Source organism: Emiliania huxleyi (assembly GCF_000372725.1).
Source record: "Emiliania huxleyi CCMP1516 unplaced genomic scaffold EMIHUscaffold_897, whole genome shotgun sequence".
NCBI lineage: Eukaryota > Haptophyta > Isochrysidales > Noelaerhabdaceae > Emiliania > Emiliania huxleyi.
Window position 1 is genome coordinate 542 of NW_005195322.1, and position 14,090 is coordinate 14,631.

The 14,090-nt window shown below is 65.4% G+C and overlaps 5 protein-coding genes across 5 annotated transcripts; 2 read left to right on the plus strand and 3 right to left on the minus strand.

Annotated features, from left to right (window-relative positions):
* Nucleotides 1–229: 229 nt before the first annotated feature.
* Nucleotides 230–1,974, plus strand: EMIHUDRAFT_460196 (hypothetical protein; the record flags this gene model as incomplete). Its single annotated transcript, XM_005757892.1, has 2 exons — nt 230–468; nt 639–1,974. The coding sequence occupies 2 exons, from the start codon at nt 230–232 to the stop codon at nt 1,816–1,818; spliced, it is 1,419 nt and encodes a 472-aa protein (XP_005757949.1). The 3' UTR covers nt 1,819–1,974.
* Nucleotides 1,975–4,174: 2,200 nt separating this feature from the next.
* On the minus strand, nt 4,175–5,474 carry EMIHUDRAFT_121478 (hypothetical protein; the record flags this gene model as incomplete). Its single annotated transcript, XM_005757893.1, has 4 exons — nt 4,175–4,342; nt 4,572–4,623; nt 4,727–5,048; nt 5,243–5,474. The coding sequence occupies 4 exons, from the start codon at nt 5,472–5,474 to the stop codon at nt 4,175–4,177; spliced, it is 774 nt and encodes a 257-aa protein (XP_005757950.1).
* Nucleotides 5,475–8,333: 2,859 nt separating this feature from the next.
* On the minus strand, nt 8,334–8,687 carry EMIHUDRAFT_250274 (hypothetical protein; the record flags this gene model as incomplete). The annotated part of the gene is made up of 1 exon (XM_005757894.1): nt 8,334–8,687. One exon carries the CDS (start codon nt 8,685–8,687, stop codon nt 8,334–8,336), a length of 354 nt encoding a protein of 117 aa, XP_005757951.1.
* A 2,690-nt stretch (nt 8,688–11,377) lies between these two features.
* EMIHUDRAFT_250275 (hypothetical protein) lies at nt 11,378–11,692 on the minus strand (the record flags this gene model as incomplete). The annotated part of the gene is made up of 1 exon (XM_005757895.1): nt 11,378–11,692. The coding sequence occupies one exon, from the start codon at nt 11,690–11,692 to the stop codon at nt 11,378–11,380; it is 315 nt and encodes a 104-aa protein (XP_005757952.1).
* A 1,593-nt stretch (nt 11,693–13,285) lies between these two features.
* On the plus strand, nt 13,286–13,975 carry EMIHUDRAFT_121479 (hypothetical protein; the record flags this gene model as incomplete). Its single annotated transcript, XM_005757896.1, has 1 exon — nt 13,286–13,975. A coding segment is annotated over one exon (690 nt), but the record flags the coding sequence as incomplete, so codon positions are not given.
* Between the last annotated feature and the right edge of the window lie 115 nt (nt 13,976–14,090).

A 14,090-nucleotide genomic window follows, 5' to 3' on the forward strand; every position in this document is an offset into this window, starting at 1 on the left:
CAGCAGCTCGGGCTTGTGTGCAGCAAGTCGCTTCATGCACACACGGTCGCAGCTGCAAGCCGAGAAGATCTTCCACGGCCAACCGCGTTCGGCGCACTCTTCAGCGGTGATTTGTGGATCAATGGCATCAGCTATGCTGCCAACGTGGACATCGGAAGAGGTAGTGAGCTCAGCGAGCTCACGCCGAACTAGCTCTTCGGGGTCGCCATCGTCGTGCAGAACATTCCTCATGGCTTGGATCGCGTTGCTGGCATTAGTCGGGAGTAGCGCCAATATCTCGGCGCGCGCATTGGCTTCGTCCTCGGTCCCAGCGATCGGTCCGGCGCCGGGGATCATGGGGCGGCACTCGGTGACGCTCTGGCGCCTCACGGGAGCTCACAGCGGGCTGTGCGCGAAACCACTTCGCAAGGCCACCCGCGACCCCACTTTGGACGGCGAGCGCACTTGCTCGGTTCCCAGCCTGAAAAAGTGGCCTCGGGCAGTCGGAGAAGTGGCAACTCCGTGCACTGACGGTCGGCCGTCAGAAAACACGCCTCCGTGGCTCGGGTTACACCAATCCTCGCTACCCAACGCGGCCAAAGGATATCCACCTGGAGAACCTCTAGAGAGTGGTAAACTTCTTTTGGAAGACGCCGCAGACTCCTTAGCAAGCAGTACCACGGCAAGACGTGCGGCACTGCCAAGCCGGGGCCCGGTGGCCGCTGTCCGAACGAGGAGTGCGCGATGAGCAAGCCACCAGAGGAGCGCACCGAAGGGCCGTCGAAGAGCGCCGTCAAGACCGAGAACAGATGGCGACCCATCTGCCGCCGCGCCAAAGAGGGCCACAGCCAGTCGGCGCGCTGCCACAAGAGAGGCACGATGCCGCCGCTGCGCGCGTGGGCGTTTGTCGGCTCGTGCCTTCGCGGCACCGGCGTGGCCATGTTCGACTACGCCGACTACGGCGAGACGCTCCTCAAGCTGCCGGCGCCTCACTTCTTCTGCATTTCCGGTCCAGGAGGGGGAGACGAGGACAAGTTCCGCGAGCGGTTCGGCAAGCACAAGGTGACGATGCTCCCAGGTTGGCCGAGCACGCAGAGACTCGATGAGCTGCTGCGCCCGCACAACGTCTCGCACGTTTACCTCCACAAGGCTGGCGGCAACGACGGCATCGTTGCCCGGACGGCCGTCAACCTGGTCCACGCGGTATTCACCGGCAAGCATCCTCACGGCGATCGCTACGCGCGGATTTCGTCCTTCGTGTCGAACGGCGGCCACGTGCCCGTGGTGCCGTACCTCGTGCGGCCGCTGCCGTCCGGCAAGACGCACCGGCGTAAGGCGCTCCGCATCGCGCCGACCACGACCGTCCTCTGCCGGTACGGCGGCTACGAGACGTTCGACATCAAATTCGCTCAGCTGGCGGTGGTAGAGGCGGTCAAACGGCGGGCCGACCTCGAGTTCCTTTTTGTCAACACGGCACCGTTCGCGCAGCACGAGCGAATCCGCTTCCTGCCCAAAACTTCGACAGACGCGGCCAAGGCCGACTTCATCCGCACCTGCGACGCGATGCTTCACGCCCGCTCCGGCGGCGAGACGTTTGGCCTGGCGATTGCCGAGTTTGCGATGCTCGGCAAGCGCGTGATAACGGCACGAGTGGCGCCGAGTGCGGTGCACATACAGGAGCTGGGCGAGCGGGCTATGCTCTTCCACAGCTACGACTCGCTGCTCGAGCTGCTGCTCGCCTTCGATCGCAACGCGCACCTCGACCCCGAATGGAACGGCTACGCCAAATACCGGCCCGCGCACGTTATGCGCATCTTTTACGACGTCTTCCTCTCATGAAGCACGATGACTCATTGCACGACGTACCCTTCCTCTCATGAAGCACGATGACTCATTGCTGCCTGTGTTCGCCGATGCCACATCTTGGCGCCGTATATAGCGAGTAGCCCACCCCGACGTATTTCTTTTTGTCGAAGAGCCCCTGGCGAGTTGTAGAAGCGGTGGCACTGGTTCTTGCGCGCAGGCCGAGCGGCTGCAGAGACAGGGACGGGAGGCGGGTGAGCAGACGGAGAGGGCGATGTGGGCGAGGCCGAAGGCGTGAAGGCTGAAGCGGAGGCATGGCGAGCGCAGACGGGTCTCGGGTGTCCGAGGCCGGGAAGAGACGTTGCCGAAGCTGCAGGCCCTCGTGGGAAGCATACAGGTGGTCGCCGCTCCTCTCCTACTTCCCCACGCCGGGATGCCATCCGCGCAATACATGTATACGTCGGTCCCCCGCCCCACCCATAGGTGGACGAGGAGCGGCTCTAGCCCCAAGCCCGGTCGAACACCCCCCAAACAAATAAAGCCCCCCTTCGAGCTGAGAGGTTTTGGGATTTCAGTCTCGCGCAATCAAGTCATCAATCAACGATGGTGCCAACGGCCGAAAAGCGCCGGTAAGCATTCACGATGTGGAGGAGCGTCTTTCCCATGCTCGCGCGCCCCCCGCGCGCGAACTATGCATGGGCCCGGCTCGCCCGCTTGGGGATGCACCCGGCACACCCCGCCCCCCACCTGCCGGCTTACCTGCCGTCAGTTACCCGCGGATCGCCCTCAACTGTCAGCAACACAAATCCACCAGTTTTTGGGCTGCCTTCAGCCTCGCCTCACAGCCGAGGAGCGCGGTGCGGGCGGAGAGCTCTGGCAGCGCCTGGGACTACGCCGACGCTCTCCATGGCCCAGGAGGCCATCAAGTGCAGCGCGTCGCCAAAGAGAAGGATCGGGAGCTTGCGCGGGGGGGGTGCCGGCGCGTGACTGACTCGCTCTGGACTACAGTAGTCTCTGGCACCCTGCGTTTGTTCATAACAAACCCGAAGGCAGGCTCAATAAAAAAGAAATTTTGGTTTCTCGGCAGAGCGGCAGAGTGAAGAAAGGCAGGAGGCCCGACAAGCGGTGACAGCCTCCCTGCCCTACTGTGTGAATCCGTATTCCACGTATTCCACATGACCTCCAAAAAGGGCCGTATTCCGTATAAAATTGCAGTTTTAGGCCGTATTCCACACGTATTCCGGAATACGTATTGCCCGAAATGGACGTATTCCGTATAAAATTTTCCTCGCTCCGCGATTTCACACAGTAGGCTCCCTGCCTGTCTCCTGTCATCTGTCTCACTGTCACCTTTCGGGGGGGCGACCCCCGCACCATCACCGGGAGGCGGCCAGGGCTCATAGACTCGGTCGAGAGACCCCAGATTGGCATCCATGCCTCTCTGGACAGGGTGGCCCGCCACAAGGACCCCAGGAATTGCGACTCGCCGCTTTCCTCCCGCTGTGATTCTGTGTGAGCTCTGTGTCTTGATTTGCCAACAATATACCTACAACAAGCAAGGGGATCTCGTACGTGTAAGGGTCCATCACCTTCGTCTGTCCGTGGAATTGTACCGAGTAGGGCGTGCTTCCACATCGACCGCCGAGGGAACGTTGGGAAGAGGCACGAGGAGGGCGGCGACCTCAACCGACTATGGAGGACCCGTCACCAGACGACGCAGGGCGGACGACGGTGAGGCGGAGCAGTCGCGTAGGGCGAGACGAGGGAGGGAGCAGGACGTTGCGGAGATCAGCAGGAGGATGTACGAAGAGATTAGGAGCAGCAGGGACCCGAGGGACCATGTGGAAGACGGCTAGTGCTAGTCCCCCATCGGGAGGACGACCCCGGCTAGTCGCCGACCACACCCACAAAGAACCCTGCACAAAGACCGCAGGGCGGGGACCTGTTCCTTTTTACCCATCTCCTAGTAGAGGTGTCCGTTTTATTTATTTATTTATTTCCACGCCTGATGACCTTGCCACCCTGATCTCACAACAACATCGGCGGCCGGAGAAAATGAGCAGCGCAAGGGTGAGCCGCCTCTCCCCGCACCTTTTAAGCGTTTAAGACCGTTTAAGGAATTGGCGGCCCAGCAGCTCGCCCCAGGGCCCACCCTTTTAAGCCTAGGGGTCCCCTAAGCTTCTCGCCTTCTTTCTCCCAGCGGAGCTGAGCGCTCGTTTACGTTATTTGGGCGGTCTCGTCCTCGCGGCGCCTTCTCGCCTTCTCAGCGCCGCTGAGCGCTCGTTTGGGGCGGTCTCGTTTTCCCTTGTTCGGAAAAAGAGCGGCCTTGGAAATAAAAAAAATAAAAATAAATAAGCAGCGGCGCGAGCGAGCGCGCGCGCGGGCGCGCGGATCACACACCTGTGACACTAAGGATGCCTTCCCTCCCTTTGCCGGCGCCTTCTTGGGTCGGGGCCTGCGGGCCCCTCACCCAGAAGAGCTTCACCTTGTCGGCGCCGTAGCCGTTGCGCATCGGCGAGTCGACGAGCTCGAACGCGAGCCCGGCCTTGCGCATCGCGTCCTGCAGGAGGGACCAGAGGGGCGACGTCGACGACGGGGTTAGTGCAACGGGGTTAGTGCACTGTCAGACCCGCCAGGATCCCGCTGCAGTGAGGCCGCAGGGCGGGGCGCTCCCATCACCCTTCTATGGCTAGAGGCGAGGAGCCTTCTCTCTCGGCTCGTCTAGTCGCGTCCTGCAGGCTGGCGAGCTCATTCGGCCGCCGCTCGCTCGCCGAGAGCAGGCACGGTACCCTCGCCGCCTCGATGGTCTCAAAGAGCACCGGCCACGCGTCGCGATTGTACCTACAAGGGCGAGCGGCGGCGGCGTGGGCGGCGTGGGCGGCGGCGGCGTGGGCGACGGCGGCGAGAGTGGCGGCGGCGAGCGGCGGCGAGGGCGGCGGCGCACGTGACGTCTGCGCCGATGGCGACGTCCCACGATTGCGCGAGGGGGCTGTCGGCCGCTTCGGGCCCCGGCCTTCCCCAGGAGAGCGACGCCGCCGAGACCGTCCCGCCGACGCCGTTCGCCTGCGCGTTCTGCGCAGCGAGCGCAAACACCTTTGCGTCGCGGTCTGTCGCGAGCACGCGCGCCGCTCCCAGCTTTGTCGCGGTCACCGACCCCAAGCCGGTGCCGGTGCCTAGCTCAAGGACGCGCTTGCCCTCCCAAAACGCGCTGCCGAGCTCCTCCATGTACCGGCTCAGCACGATGCCGCCGCCCCAGACCGCGCTGCCTACACCGAGAGAAGTTTTGCGCGCTGTACAATACCATCGAGAGGGCCCCGGCGGCTGGGTGACGGAGGGCGGCGCCAGTCGACGCCTCCCACATGTCTGCCTTGGTCATTGTCTGCCGGATGAGCAGCGGCGGCGCGCCCGGCCGCCAGAAGATGCGGCGAGGCAGCAGCGAGCAGTCGTTCCAATCGTTGACCTCGTTGAACTCGGGGCACAGCCTTGAGCGGCTCATACAGCGGCTGCAGCAGCCGCACCGCCGCGATCGCCGCCTGCGGCACCTCGTCGACTCCGAGCAAGTCGGCGAGCTCGTCGCCGGTGTTGTCGAGGACGCCGAACAGGCCGTTGGCCACCACGACTCCGCCAGCGGCGGCGGCGAGCGCGGCGGCGCCCACTCGCCGCAGCGGACTGCCGCCGCCGGCGGCCGACATCGCCGGAGAGGAGCAGCGGGGACGCAAGCTTCGGCGCGCCTCGGCCGCCGACCGTTTGACGGCGCCAGCGTCCCCTGCCGACAGCAGCATGCACGGCCCCGGGCAGTCGGGTCCTTCGCAGACCACGACTCGGCCAGGCGGGCATGCGCCGCTGCAGCCGACGCCTCGGACAGCCATCTGGGGCGGAGGCGAGAGCGAGAGCGCCGTCAGCAGCGCTGCCGCGCCGTGGGAGGAGCAGCGGCGACCCGTACAGACGGTGAGCATGAGTTGGTGGCGCTCCAAAAGAATACCTGCCACTTGCCGCCGGTAGGGAGGCGTGTGCCGAACTGGTGCCGAAGGAAGGGGATAAGGGCGGACAGACCGACGAGGCGGACGAGGAGGGGGAGGACCGAGGGGGGGGCGGGCAGCGGGACACCCAACGACGGGGACGACCCCCCATGTCGCAGAGGGAGAGACTGCGATCGATGGAAGATAGCAAGGTGGAGACGGATCACGCACGCGGTCCGAAAATGGAGCGGAACGTTGAAAACGGCATACACAAGGAAGTGGGGGGGGAAGGGATTCTGGACACAGGAATGCCTCAGCCGCCTCTTACAAAAGATTGACACGCCGGACCTCAACAGCGAGCGAGCGCCCGCTGCTCCTCCTCCCGCCGCCGCTCCGCTCGACCCAACATCCGCGCCCGGTGCATCGCGACCCGAGCGCGGCTCGCACCGCCTGTGCCGGCGGCCGACCTGGCGCTCGCGATCGCCGCGTGCCTCTCCGGCTCGGTCGAGGTGGAGGAGTCGGTGCGCGCGTCGGGGATGACCCTGTGGACCGACATGTCTGGAGGCAGCGTCACCTGTCTCGAGCGCGAGCAGACAGAGATCCGCGACGCGATGCGGCACGTCGACGGCACGGCCGCGATCCTCGAGCTCGCGGATCGTGCGCGACGCGCGGAGCTTGATGAGGCGGCCGCCGCCGCCGCGGCTGCGTAATGACAGACAGACACAGTGCGGGCGGTGGTGGGAGGTGGTCGCTGGTCACGGAATCACGATCGTGGAGACAGTCGCATCACGCATGAGAGCGATGAGAGGCATGAATGTCGAGTTCAGGTGACAGGAATCAGCAGAGTCCGCGGTGAACTAAGCCCCGTCGGGCGGGGGCGGGGGCGGGGGGGTGTACGTCCTACGTGCAACGCTCGAGCTTCTGACGGGCACGCCGGACGCAGCGGCGTGCGAGGCCGCGATCGCGCTCGCTTCGAAGCTGTGCCACAAGGCGCTCGCCGACCGCACGAAGTACGGGTGTGTGAAGCGCAATTCACGGCTGCTGAAGTCGCTGCTGCTTGACCTGACGGGCGGCGGTGCCCTGCTACCTAGCACTACCCCCCCCCCCCCTAAGCCCAGCAATGGCATTGAATTTGCGCGTTATCAGGGATTCGTAAAATCTCGTCAAAAAAATGGGAGGCTGAAGTCGTTCTTTGGCATGGTGTTGGAGAGGTCGAGAACCTACGAGATACATGAGCGAACGCGACGGAGAGTCAGGGCGTGCTGGGAGCATCGCGCTCCAGTTCTATTGCTCACCGGGATCGCGGTCGCGTCGGGCACGAACACCGCCTCGAGGAGCTCGGAGACGCCGTACAAAGCCGTACAAAGCCGAGCATCCCAGACCGATCACCACGAACAAGAAGATACACTTGACAATCTCGGGCAATCGCGGATGGCGCATGAGGACGAGCGATGGAGCGCCTCCACAAGAGGTGCGGAAGTGTGATGCCGACCTCGGAAGCGATCTCGGGTAATCTCGGTCATTAATTATGCTCTTTACGAACTCTCGGGATCTCGTCAATTTAGTCAACTTGTGGCGCAATGATGCCGCAGAGCATATCCACGAACTCCGTTCAATTATGATTTTAGATAATTGAGATTAGCCGAGATTGGCCGATTTCGTGTTCGAGTCACCGTTCACAGTTGTGGCTGTGAATGGACCCTTCTGGTCGGCTGCTGCTTCCCGTACTCTTTCCCCTGGGCTGGTGTGAGGGGTGCTGTATTCTGGGAGGTGGCTCGAGGTGCGCTGTGAACCCGCCTCGGATCACCTCTCTAGGCGTGCCGGGTGCCGCCCAGAAGAGAGAGAGAGAGAGAGAGAGAGAGAGAGAGAGAGAGAGAGAGAGAGAGAGAGAGAGAGAGAGAGAGAGAGAGAGAGAGAGAGAGAGATTCTTGACGGTTGCCAGCATGCCAGGTGAGAACGAATTTTGTTTTCCTTGTGTGTGAGCCAGGAAAAGGACATACGGCCGCGTACCCTGCTCTATCTATACAGAGCTGTGGATACAGAGATTCCATGGGACGCCGTTCTGGCCATCCCTTCGGAGAGAGCCACGCGTCGGCAACATGGGAGCATGTCCACCGCCACTTCGCGGTCGCAGCGCTGCTGTCGCCCTTAAACGCCTAATGAGTAATGTACCTCTGGCGGGCCAAAGATCGACACGTCCTTCGCATGTCGATTTCGACTTGACGGCGGCATGGAGGCATCACGTCTCCATGCGCCCGTCAAGTCGGAGCACGGAGCCAGTCTGCGGCGACCACAGCACTCGCAGGAGGTAAAGCCGTCATTAGAGCTTTTCAGAGTCAAGCGATTGCGCGAAATTCCACACTGGTGGATTTTGGTACGCACCGCACCCCCTACCCAAGCATTGTCATGTGAGAGACTTGTTCTTGTTTTCTATCTATCCGCTCCGGACGGGATTGCGGCCCGCTTACCCCATCTGTTCTTGTCGAGGCCAGAGGGTCTCGGCGCGCGTGGGGCGGCCGCGGAGGCGGCGTTTAGGCGGCTCTCGGTCGAGGAGCGTGGCGAGGTGGTCGCGGCGCTCGTGGCGGCACAGTACTAGCCCAACAGCGGGGCGACCGCCCTCTCCAGGTAGGTGTGCCTCTCATTGGCCGTCGCGAAGCCGTCCCACTCGTAGAATGGAACGCTGATCACCCTCCAGCCAGCCGCCGCGAGGAGGCGCCGCTTGAGCAGCGTTGGCCCATTGGGTTTGCGCACGCCCCGGCCGTCGGGCAGCAGGAAGTGAGTCGGGCCGTCCACCTCGACAGCGACGCGTGAAGAGGGCAGCGCCAGGTCGAGCGAGTAGCCGGTGCGCGGCTCGAGATGCTCCTCCTCGAAACCGTGCTGGACGGCGGCGAGGGCAGCCGCGACGGAGCGTTGGAATTCAGAGATCGTCACTTGCGTGACTTGCATAGCGTCGCAGCAGAGCTTGCGATGGGACTCGGAGAGGAGGTGCTGCTGCCCGTCTGCTCCTCGCTCAAGGGAGAGCCAGAGCTGCCACTGGTGCAGCTGAGAGCGGTCCCCGACGCCCCACCTCGACGGATCCTGCGCGAGCGAGTCGCTGATCACGCGCGAGCAATCGGCAAGTAGGACCTGATGGTAGTGACCCGCCGTCGCGTACGCCCACACCGTGTTGGCCAGGTTCTGAGGGGTGAAGCCAGCCAGCCCGCTCCGCACCGCCGCCTCCGCCACAGCCGCGTACAGCGCGTCCGCAGCCACGCCCGCCGTCGCATACGCCCACACCGTGTTGGCCAGGGCCTGAGGGTTGAAGCCAGCCAGCCCGCCGCGCACCGCCGCCTCCGCCACCGCCGCGTACAGCGCGTCCGCAGCCACGCGCGCCGTCGCATACGCCCACACCGTGTTGGCCAGGGCCTGAGGGTTGAAGCCAGCCAGCCCGCCGCGCACCGCCTCCTCCGCCACCGCCGCGTACAGCGCGTCCGCAGCCACGCCCGCCGTCGCATACGCCCACACAGTGTTGGCCAGGTTCTGAGGCTTGAAGCCAGCCAGCCCGCCGCGCACCGCCTCCTCCGCCACCGCCGCGTACAGCGCGTCCGCAGCCACGCCCGCCGTCGCATACGCCCACACAGTGTTGGCCAGGTCCTGAGGGTTGAAGCCAGCCAGCCCGCTCCGCACCGCCGCCTCCGCCACCGCCGCGTACAGCGCGTCCGCAGCCACACCCGCCGTCGCATACGCCCACACCGTGTTGGCCAGATTCTGAGGCTTGAAGCCAGCCAGCCCGCCGTGCACCGCCTCCTCCGCCACCGCCGCGTACAGCGCGTCTGCAGCCACGCCCGCCGTCGCATACGCCCACACCGTGTTGGCCAGGTCCTGAGGGTTGAAGCCAGCCAGCCCGCCGCGCACCGCCTCCTCTGCCACCGCCGCGTACAGCGCGTCCGCAGCCACGCCCGCCGTCGCAAACGCCCACACCGTGTTGGCCAGGTTCTGAGGCTTGAAGCCAGCCAGCCCGCCGTGCACCGCCTCCTCCGCCACCGCCGCGTACAGCGCGTCCGCAGCCACACCCGCCGTCGCATACGCCCACACCGTGTTGGCCAGGTTCTGAGGCATAAAGCCAGCCAGCCCGCCGTGCACCGCCGCCTCCGCCACCGCCGCGTACAGCGCGTCTGCAGCCACGCCCGCCGTCGCATACGCCCACACCGTGTTGGCCAGGTTCTGAGGCGTAAAGCCAGCCAGCCCGCCGTGCACCGCCTCCTCCGCTACCGCTGCGTACAGCGCGTCCGCAGCCACACCCGCCGTCGCATACGCCCACACCGTGTTGGCCAGGTTCTGAGGCTTGAAGCCAGCCAGCCCGCCGCGCACCGCCTCCTCCGCCACCGCCGCGTACAGCGCGTCCGCAGCCACGCCCGCCGTCGCATACGCCCACACCGTGTTGGCCAGGTTCTGAGGCTTGAAGCCAGCCAGCCCGCTCCGCACCGCCGCCTCCGCCACAGCCGCGTACAGCGCGTCCGCAGCCACGCCCGCCGTCGCATACGCCCACACCGTGTTGGCCAAGGCCTGAGGGGTGAAGCCAGCCAGCCCGCTCCGCACCGCCGCCTCCGCCACCGCCGCGTACAGCGCGTCCGCAGCCACGCCCGCCGTCGCATACGCCCACACCGTGTTGGCCAGGTTCTGAGGCTTGAAGCCAGCCAGCCCGCTCCGCACCGCCGCCTCCGCCACAGCCGCGTACAGCGCGTCCGCAGCCACGCCCGCCGTCGCATACGCCCACACCGTGTTGGCCAGGTTTTGAGGGCTGAAGCCAGCCAGCCCGCCGCGCACCGCCTCCTCCGCCACCGCCGCGTACAGCGCGTCCGCAGCCACGCCCGCCGTCGCATACGCCCACACCGTGTTGGCCAGGTCCTGCGGGTTGAAGCCAACCAGCCCGCTCCGCACCGCCGCCTCCGCCACCGCCGCGTACAGCGCGTCCGCAGCCACGCCCGTCGTCGCATACGCCCACACCGTGTTGGCCAGGGCCTGAGGCTTGAAGCCAGCCAGCCCGCCGCGCACCGCCGCCTCCGCCACCGCCGCGTACAGCGCGTCCGCAGCCACGCCCGCCGTCGCATACGCCCACACCGTGTTGGCCAGGTTCTGAGGGTTGAAGCCAGCCAGCCCGCCGCGCACCGCCGCCTCCGCCACCGCCTCGTAGAGCGCGTGCACCAGCCTCGATCGCAGGCCGCACTTGGCAACGCCGTGAGCTATATTCGCCATTGATCTTGCATTGCACGACGGGACGAGGTCGAGCGTGCGCCGCACCAGCTGCTCAAGCCGCTCCTCGTGCCGCCGCTCGATGCGCTGCTTGCCCAGTTTGTTCCACAGGTTCGCAGCGTGGATGTGGTTCAATCTCGCGCTGTGGGCAGCAAAGAGCGCAAGGAGCTCGTCGGCGCCGCTGGCATGCGAGATATGGCCACTGATCTCCTTAGCATTGAGCTGACCACCGGCAGCAGAGGTGTGCCTCTCGTCGCGCAATCCCGCACCACGCATCGGCGGACTCGACCGGCGGTCGCTGTGCTGAGGCTGCCCCTCGCCGCGGCGGTCGCACCGGTCATGGTCGCGCCTGGGATCGTGGGACCGATCATCGCGCCGATCGCACAAGTCGTGCTCGCGCTCGCCTATGCTTGGTCGGTCGTTGCAGCCGCGCCGCTCGACGTGCCGCCCGTCATGATGCGGCCATCGTTCGCCTCGCAATTGCTCATCGCGCCATCGCTCAGCGTGCCATCGCTGCTCGCGACCACTGCGCCAAGAATCGTTGTAGCCGCGCCGCTCCTCGTGCCGCCCGTCATGGTGCCGCCATTGCTCGCCTTGCCAACGCTTGTCGCGCCGTCGCGGCTCATCCCGCCGCGGCTCATCGCGCGATCGCGACCGCCGTCGCGACTCGTCCCGCCATCGCCGCCCTTCGCGTTCGTACTCGGCGCGCCGTTGCTCATCACGCCAGCGACGCTCCTCGCCCCGATGGGACATATATATATCTCGAGCGCCGCGCTACGGGGCAAGGACCGCGTCTGTTCACAGCCTTCCTTATGTGAAGAAATTACGTCGTAAGGCGCTGTGCGCTGGTCTGTGAGAGGTTGAGGTGCGAGCCCTGGAGGCCCTGTTCACATAAACGCACAAGCCCGGGCCCAAAATCGCACACAGACAGTCAGACATGCAAGTGAGTGAGTGAGTATTCTTGATACGAAACCACGACGACACACACCAGAGAGAGAGATTTTTAGCAATACCAAACAACTCTAACACTCACACGTAATTTGGGGCCTGGAGCCCTGTTCACGCGCGCGCGAGACGTGCAGACAGGGTTGCCAGGTGAGAGCGAATGGCGCGGTTCACGCCTCGCACAACAGAGAGAGAGATGCGCTCTGCATGGTGGGACATAAAAGAGAGCGAGTACTTGGGCGAGTAGGCCGTGCGGTCAACGCTGCCGCGCGCGACTTTGCGCGCGAGGTCACACCAGTCGACTCGCATCGGTTGCCTCCATGAACGGCGGAGCTATTCTCGCGTCCACACCACACCTGGCTCCAACGTGGACACGCCCATAGCTGGGGACACTACTAGGTCACGCATGGCATCACAGAAGTTTTATCTCTGGGCCCCGAAAGGCATCTCTAGCAGCGTCGTTACGCATGCTCCCTCCCCTCCTGCGCATGCGCCTCACGTCTCGCCAGAGCATAAGCCCTTGGCGTGTGGCGAGACGAGTTTTTCGCAATCGCAGCGAGCAGCAAGCCGCCCGCCGCAAACAGCCGGAGGCATCGCCACGGCACTGACTGCGCCGCGCTCCCGCACCCGCCGACGAAGCTCCCCCCGCGGAAGACCGCGCGTAGCGACGCCTTCACGATCGAGATGAGCGCGCTCGAGGCTCGCCCACCTACTGCCCCTGAGAGTTGGTTATGAGTGGGATCAGCTCCCCCCCTTGGGATCGAAGCCGCCACAACCTCACACCCAACACCACAGGTCTGCTGTGATGAGAGGAGCACTTGGAGCACTTGGAGTGCAGTCGGCAACCGCACACCCAGGGCCGGGGAGCTGAGAAGCGCACCCAGCGGGCCGGATGATTGGCATCGGGTTGCGGGCAAGAGAGCCCTAGCCCAGGGGGTGCGCGTTCGCAGGGAAAGGGCCGTAAAGTAAACACGGGTCTCCGAGGGTTAGTCCGCGCTCCAGGTTTCCCCTAGCAGCGGAGCGCCCCCTCTACTCGGAGCTAATAAACACCAGACACGCACACGACGTACATCCTCACTCGACGTCACCCCTCGAGGCTTCCCCGTCTGGCCTCCCCCCCTCGGTCTGGAGGGGCCCTCTTATCCCCTCGGTCCTCCCCCCACTCGCTTTCCGCTGGTTGGGCAACGGATGCGGGGCCCGACCCCCCCTCCTAGCCTTTTTCGGCCGCGGCCCCGCCGCCGTCTCGCCCACTCTGCCTGCTCCTGTTGACTCCACCTCCGGTGGTCCCATGCCCAACTCCTCGGGAGAGAGGGCGGCGAGTAAAATTCTTGTGCACTGGGCCCCCTGTACTGGGCTCTGCAGCGCCGATGGCGGTCTCGTACCGCTTCGCGGTGCTGCGCTTCGACGACCGCAACCGCTACGGCCAGGATGGCGTGCCGGGAACCTTCCTCTTCGCGGGCGGGGAGAGCGTGATCGTGCGCGTGAAGCCCGCCACGCAGGCAAAGGCGGGCAAGCGCAACCGATTCGCAAAGGTGGCGGCGCTGTCGTCGTCCAACGAGGGGGAGGCGGCGCTGATCGAGCTGCTCGGCCCGGTCGGCGAGTACGCCTCCGAGCTCGAAGCCTACCAGCTCCACTTTGGCGTCAAGCCGTGCCGCTACCCGCAAAAGGAGGAGTGGGCGCTGACGGGGCTGCTCGGAGGCGGCGATGGAGGCTCGCTGCCGCCGTGCGAGGCGTGGCGGCGCGACTGCTCCCACCTGCACGTCGTCTCGGTCGACAACGCCTCGACGCGCGACATTGACGACGCCCTCTCGATCGAAGCATCTGCCGACGGAGGCGTCGCTCGCACGTGGCGTCTCTCGCCTGAGCCTTCGCTGAACCTGCCACGAAGCTTCCCTGCAGGCGTCGAGCTGGGGATCCACGTGGCGGACGTGGCGGCCCACATCTCTCCCGCCTCGCCTCTCTTCCGGTGGGCGCTGGAGCGGGCGGGGGCGCACGGACCGCCGCGGCGTGACCGCTTCCGCAGCGGCCAGCCCCTTCCTTCACTGCTTCCAGGCGGGGTCCGCGTACCACGGCGGCATCGCCGCGTCGGCGGCAGAGGCGGAGGCGGACCCGCTCCTCCGAGGAGGGTCTGTTCCGATGCTGCCTCCCGACCTCGCCCACGACATGCTATCG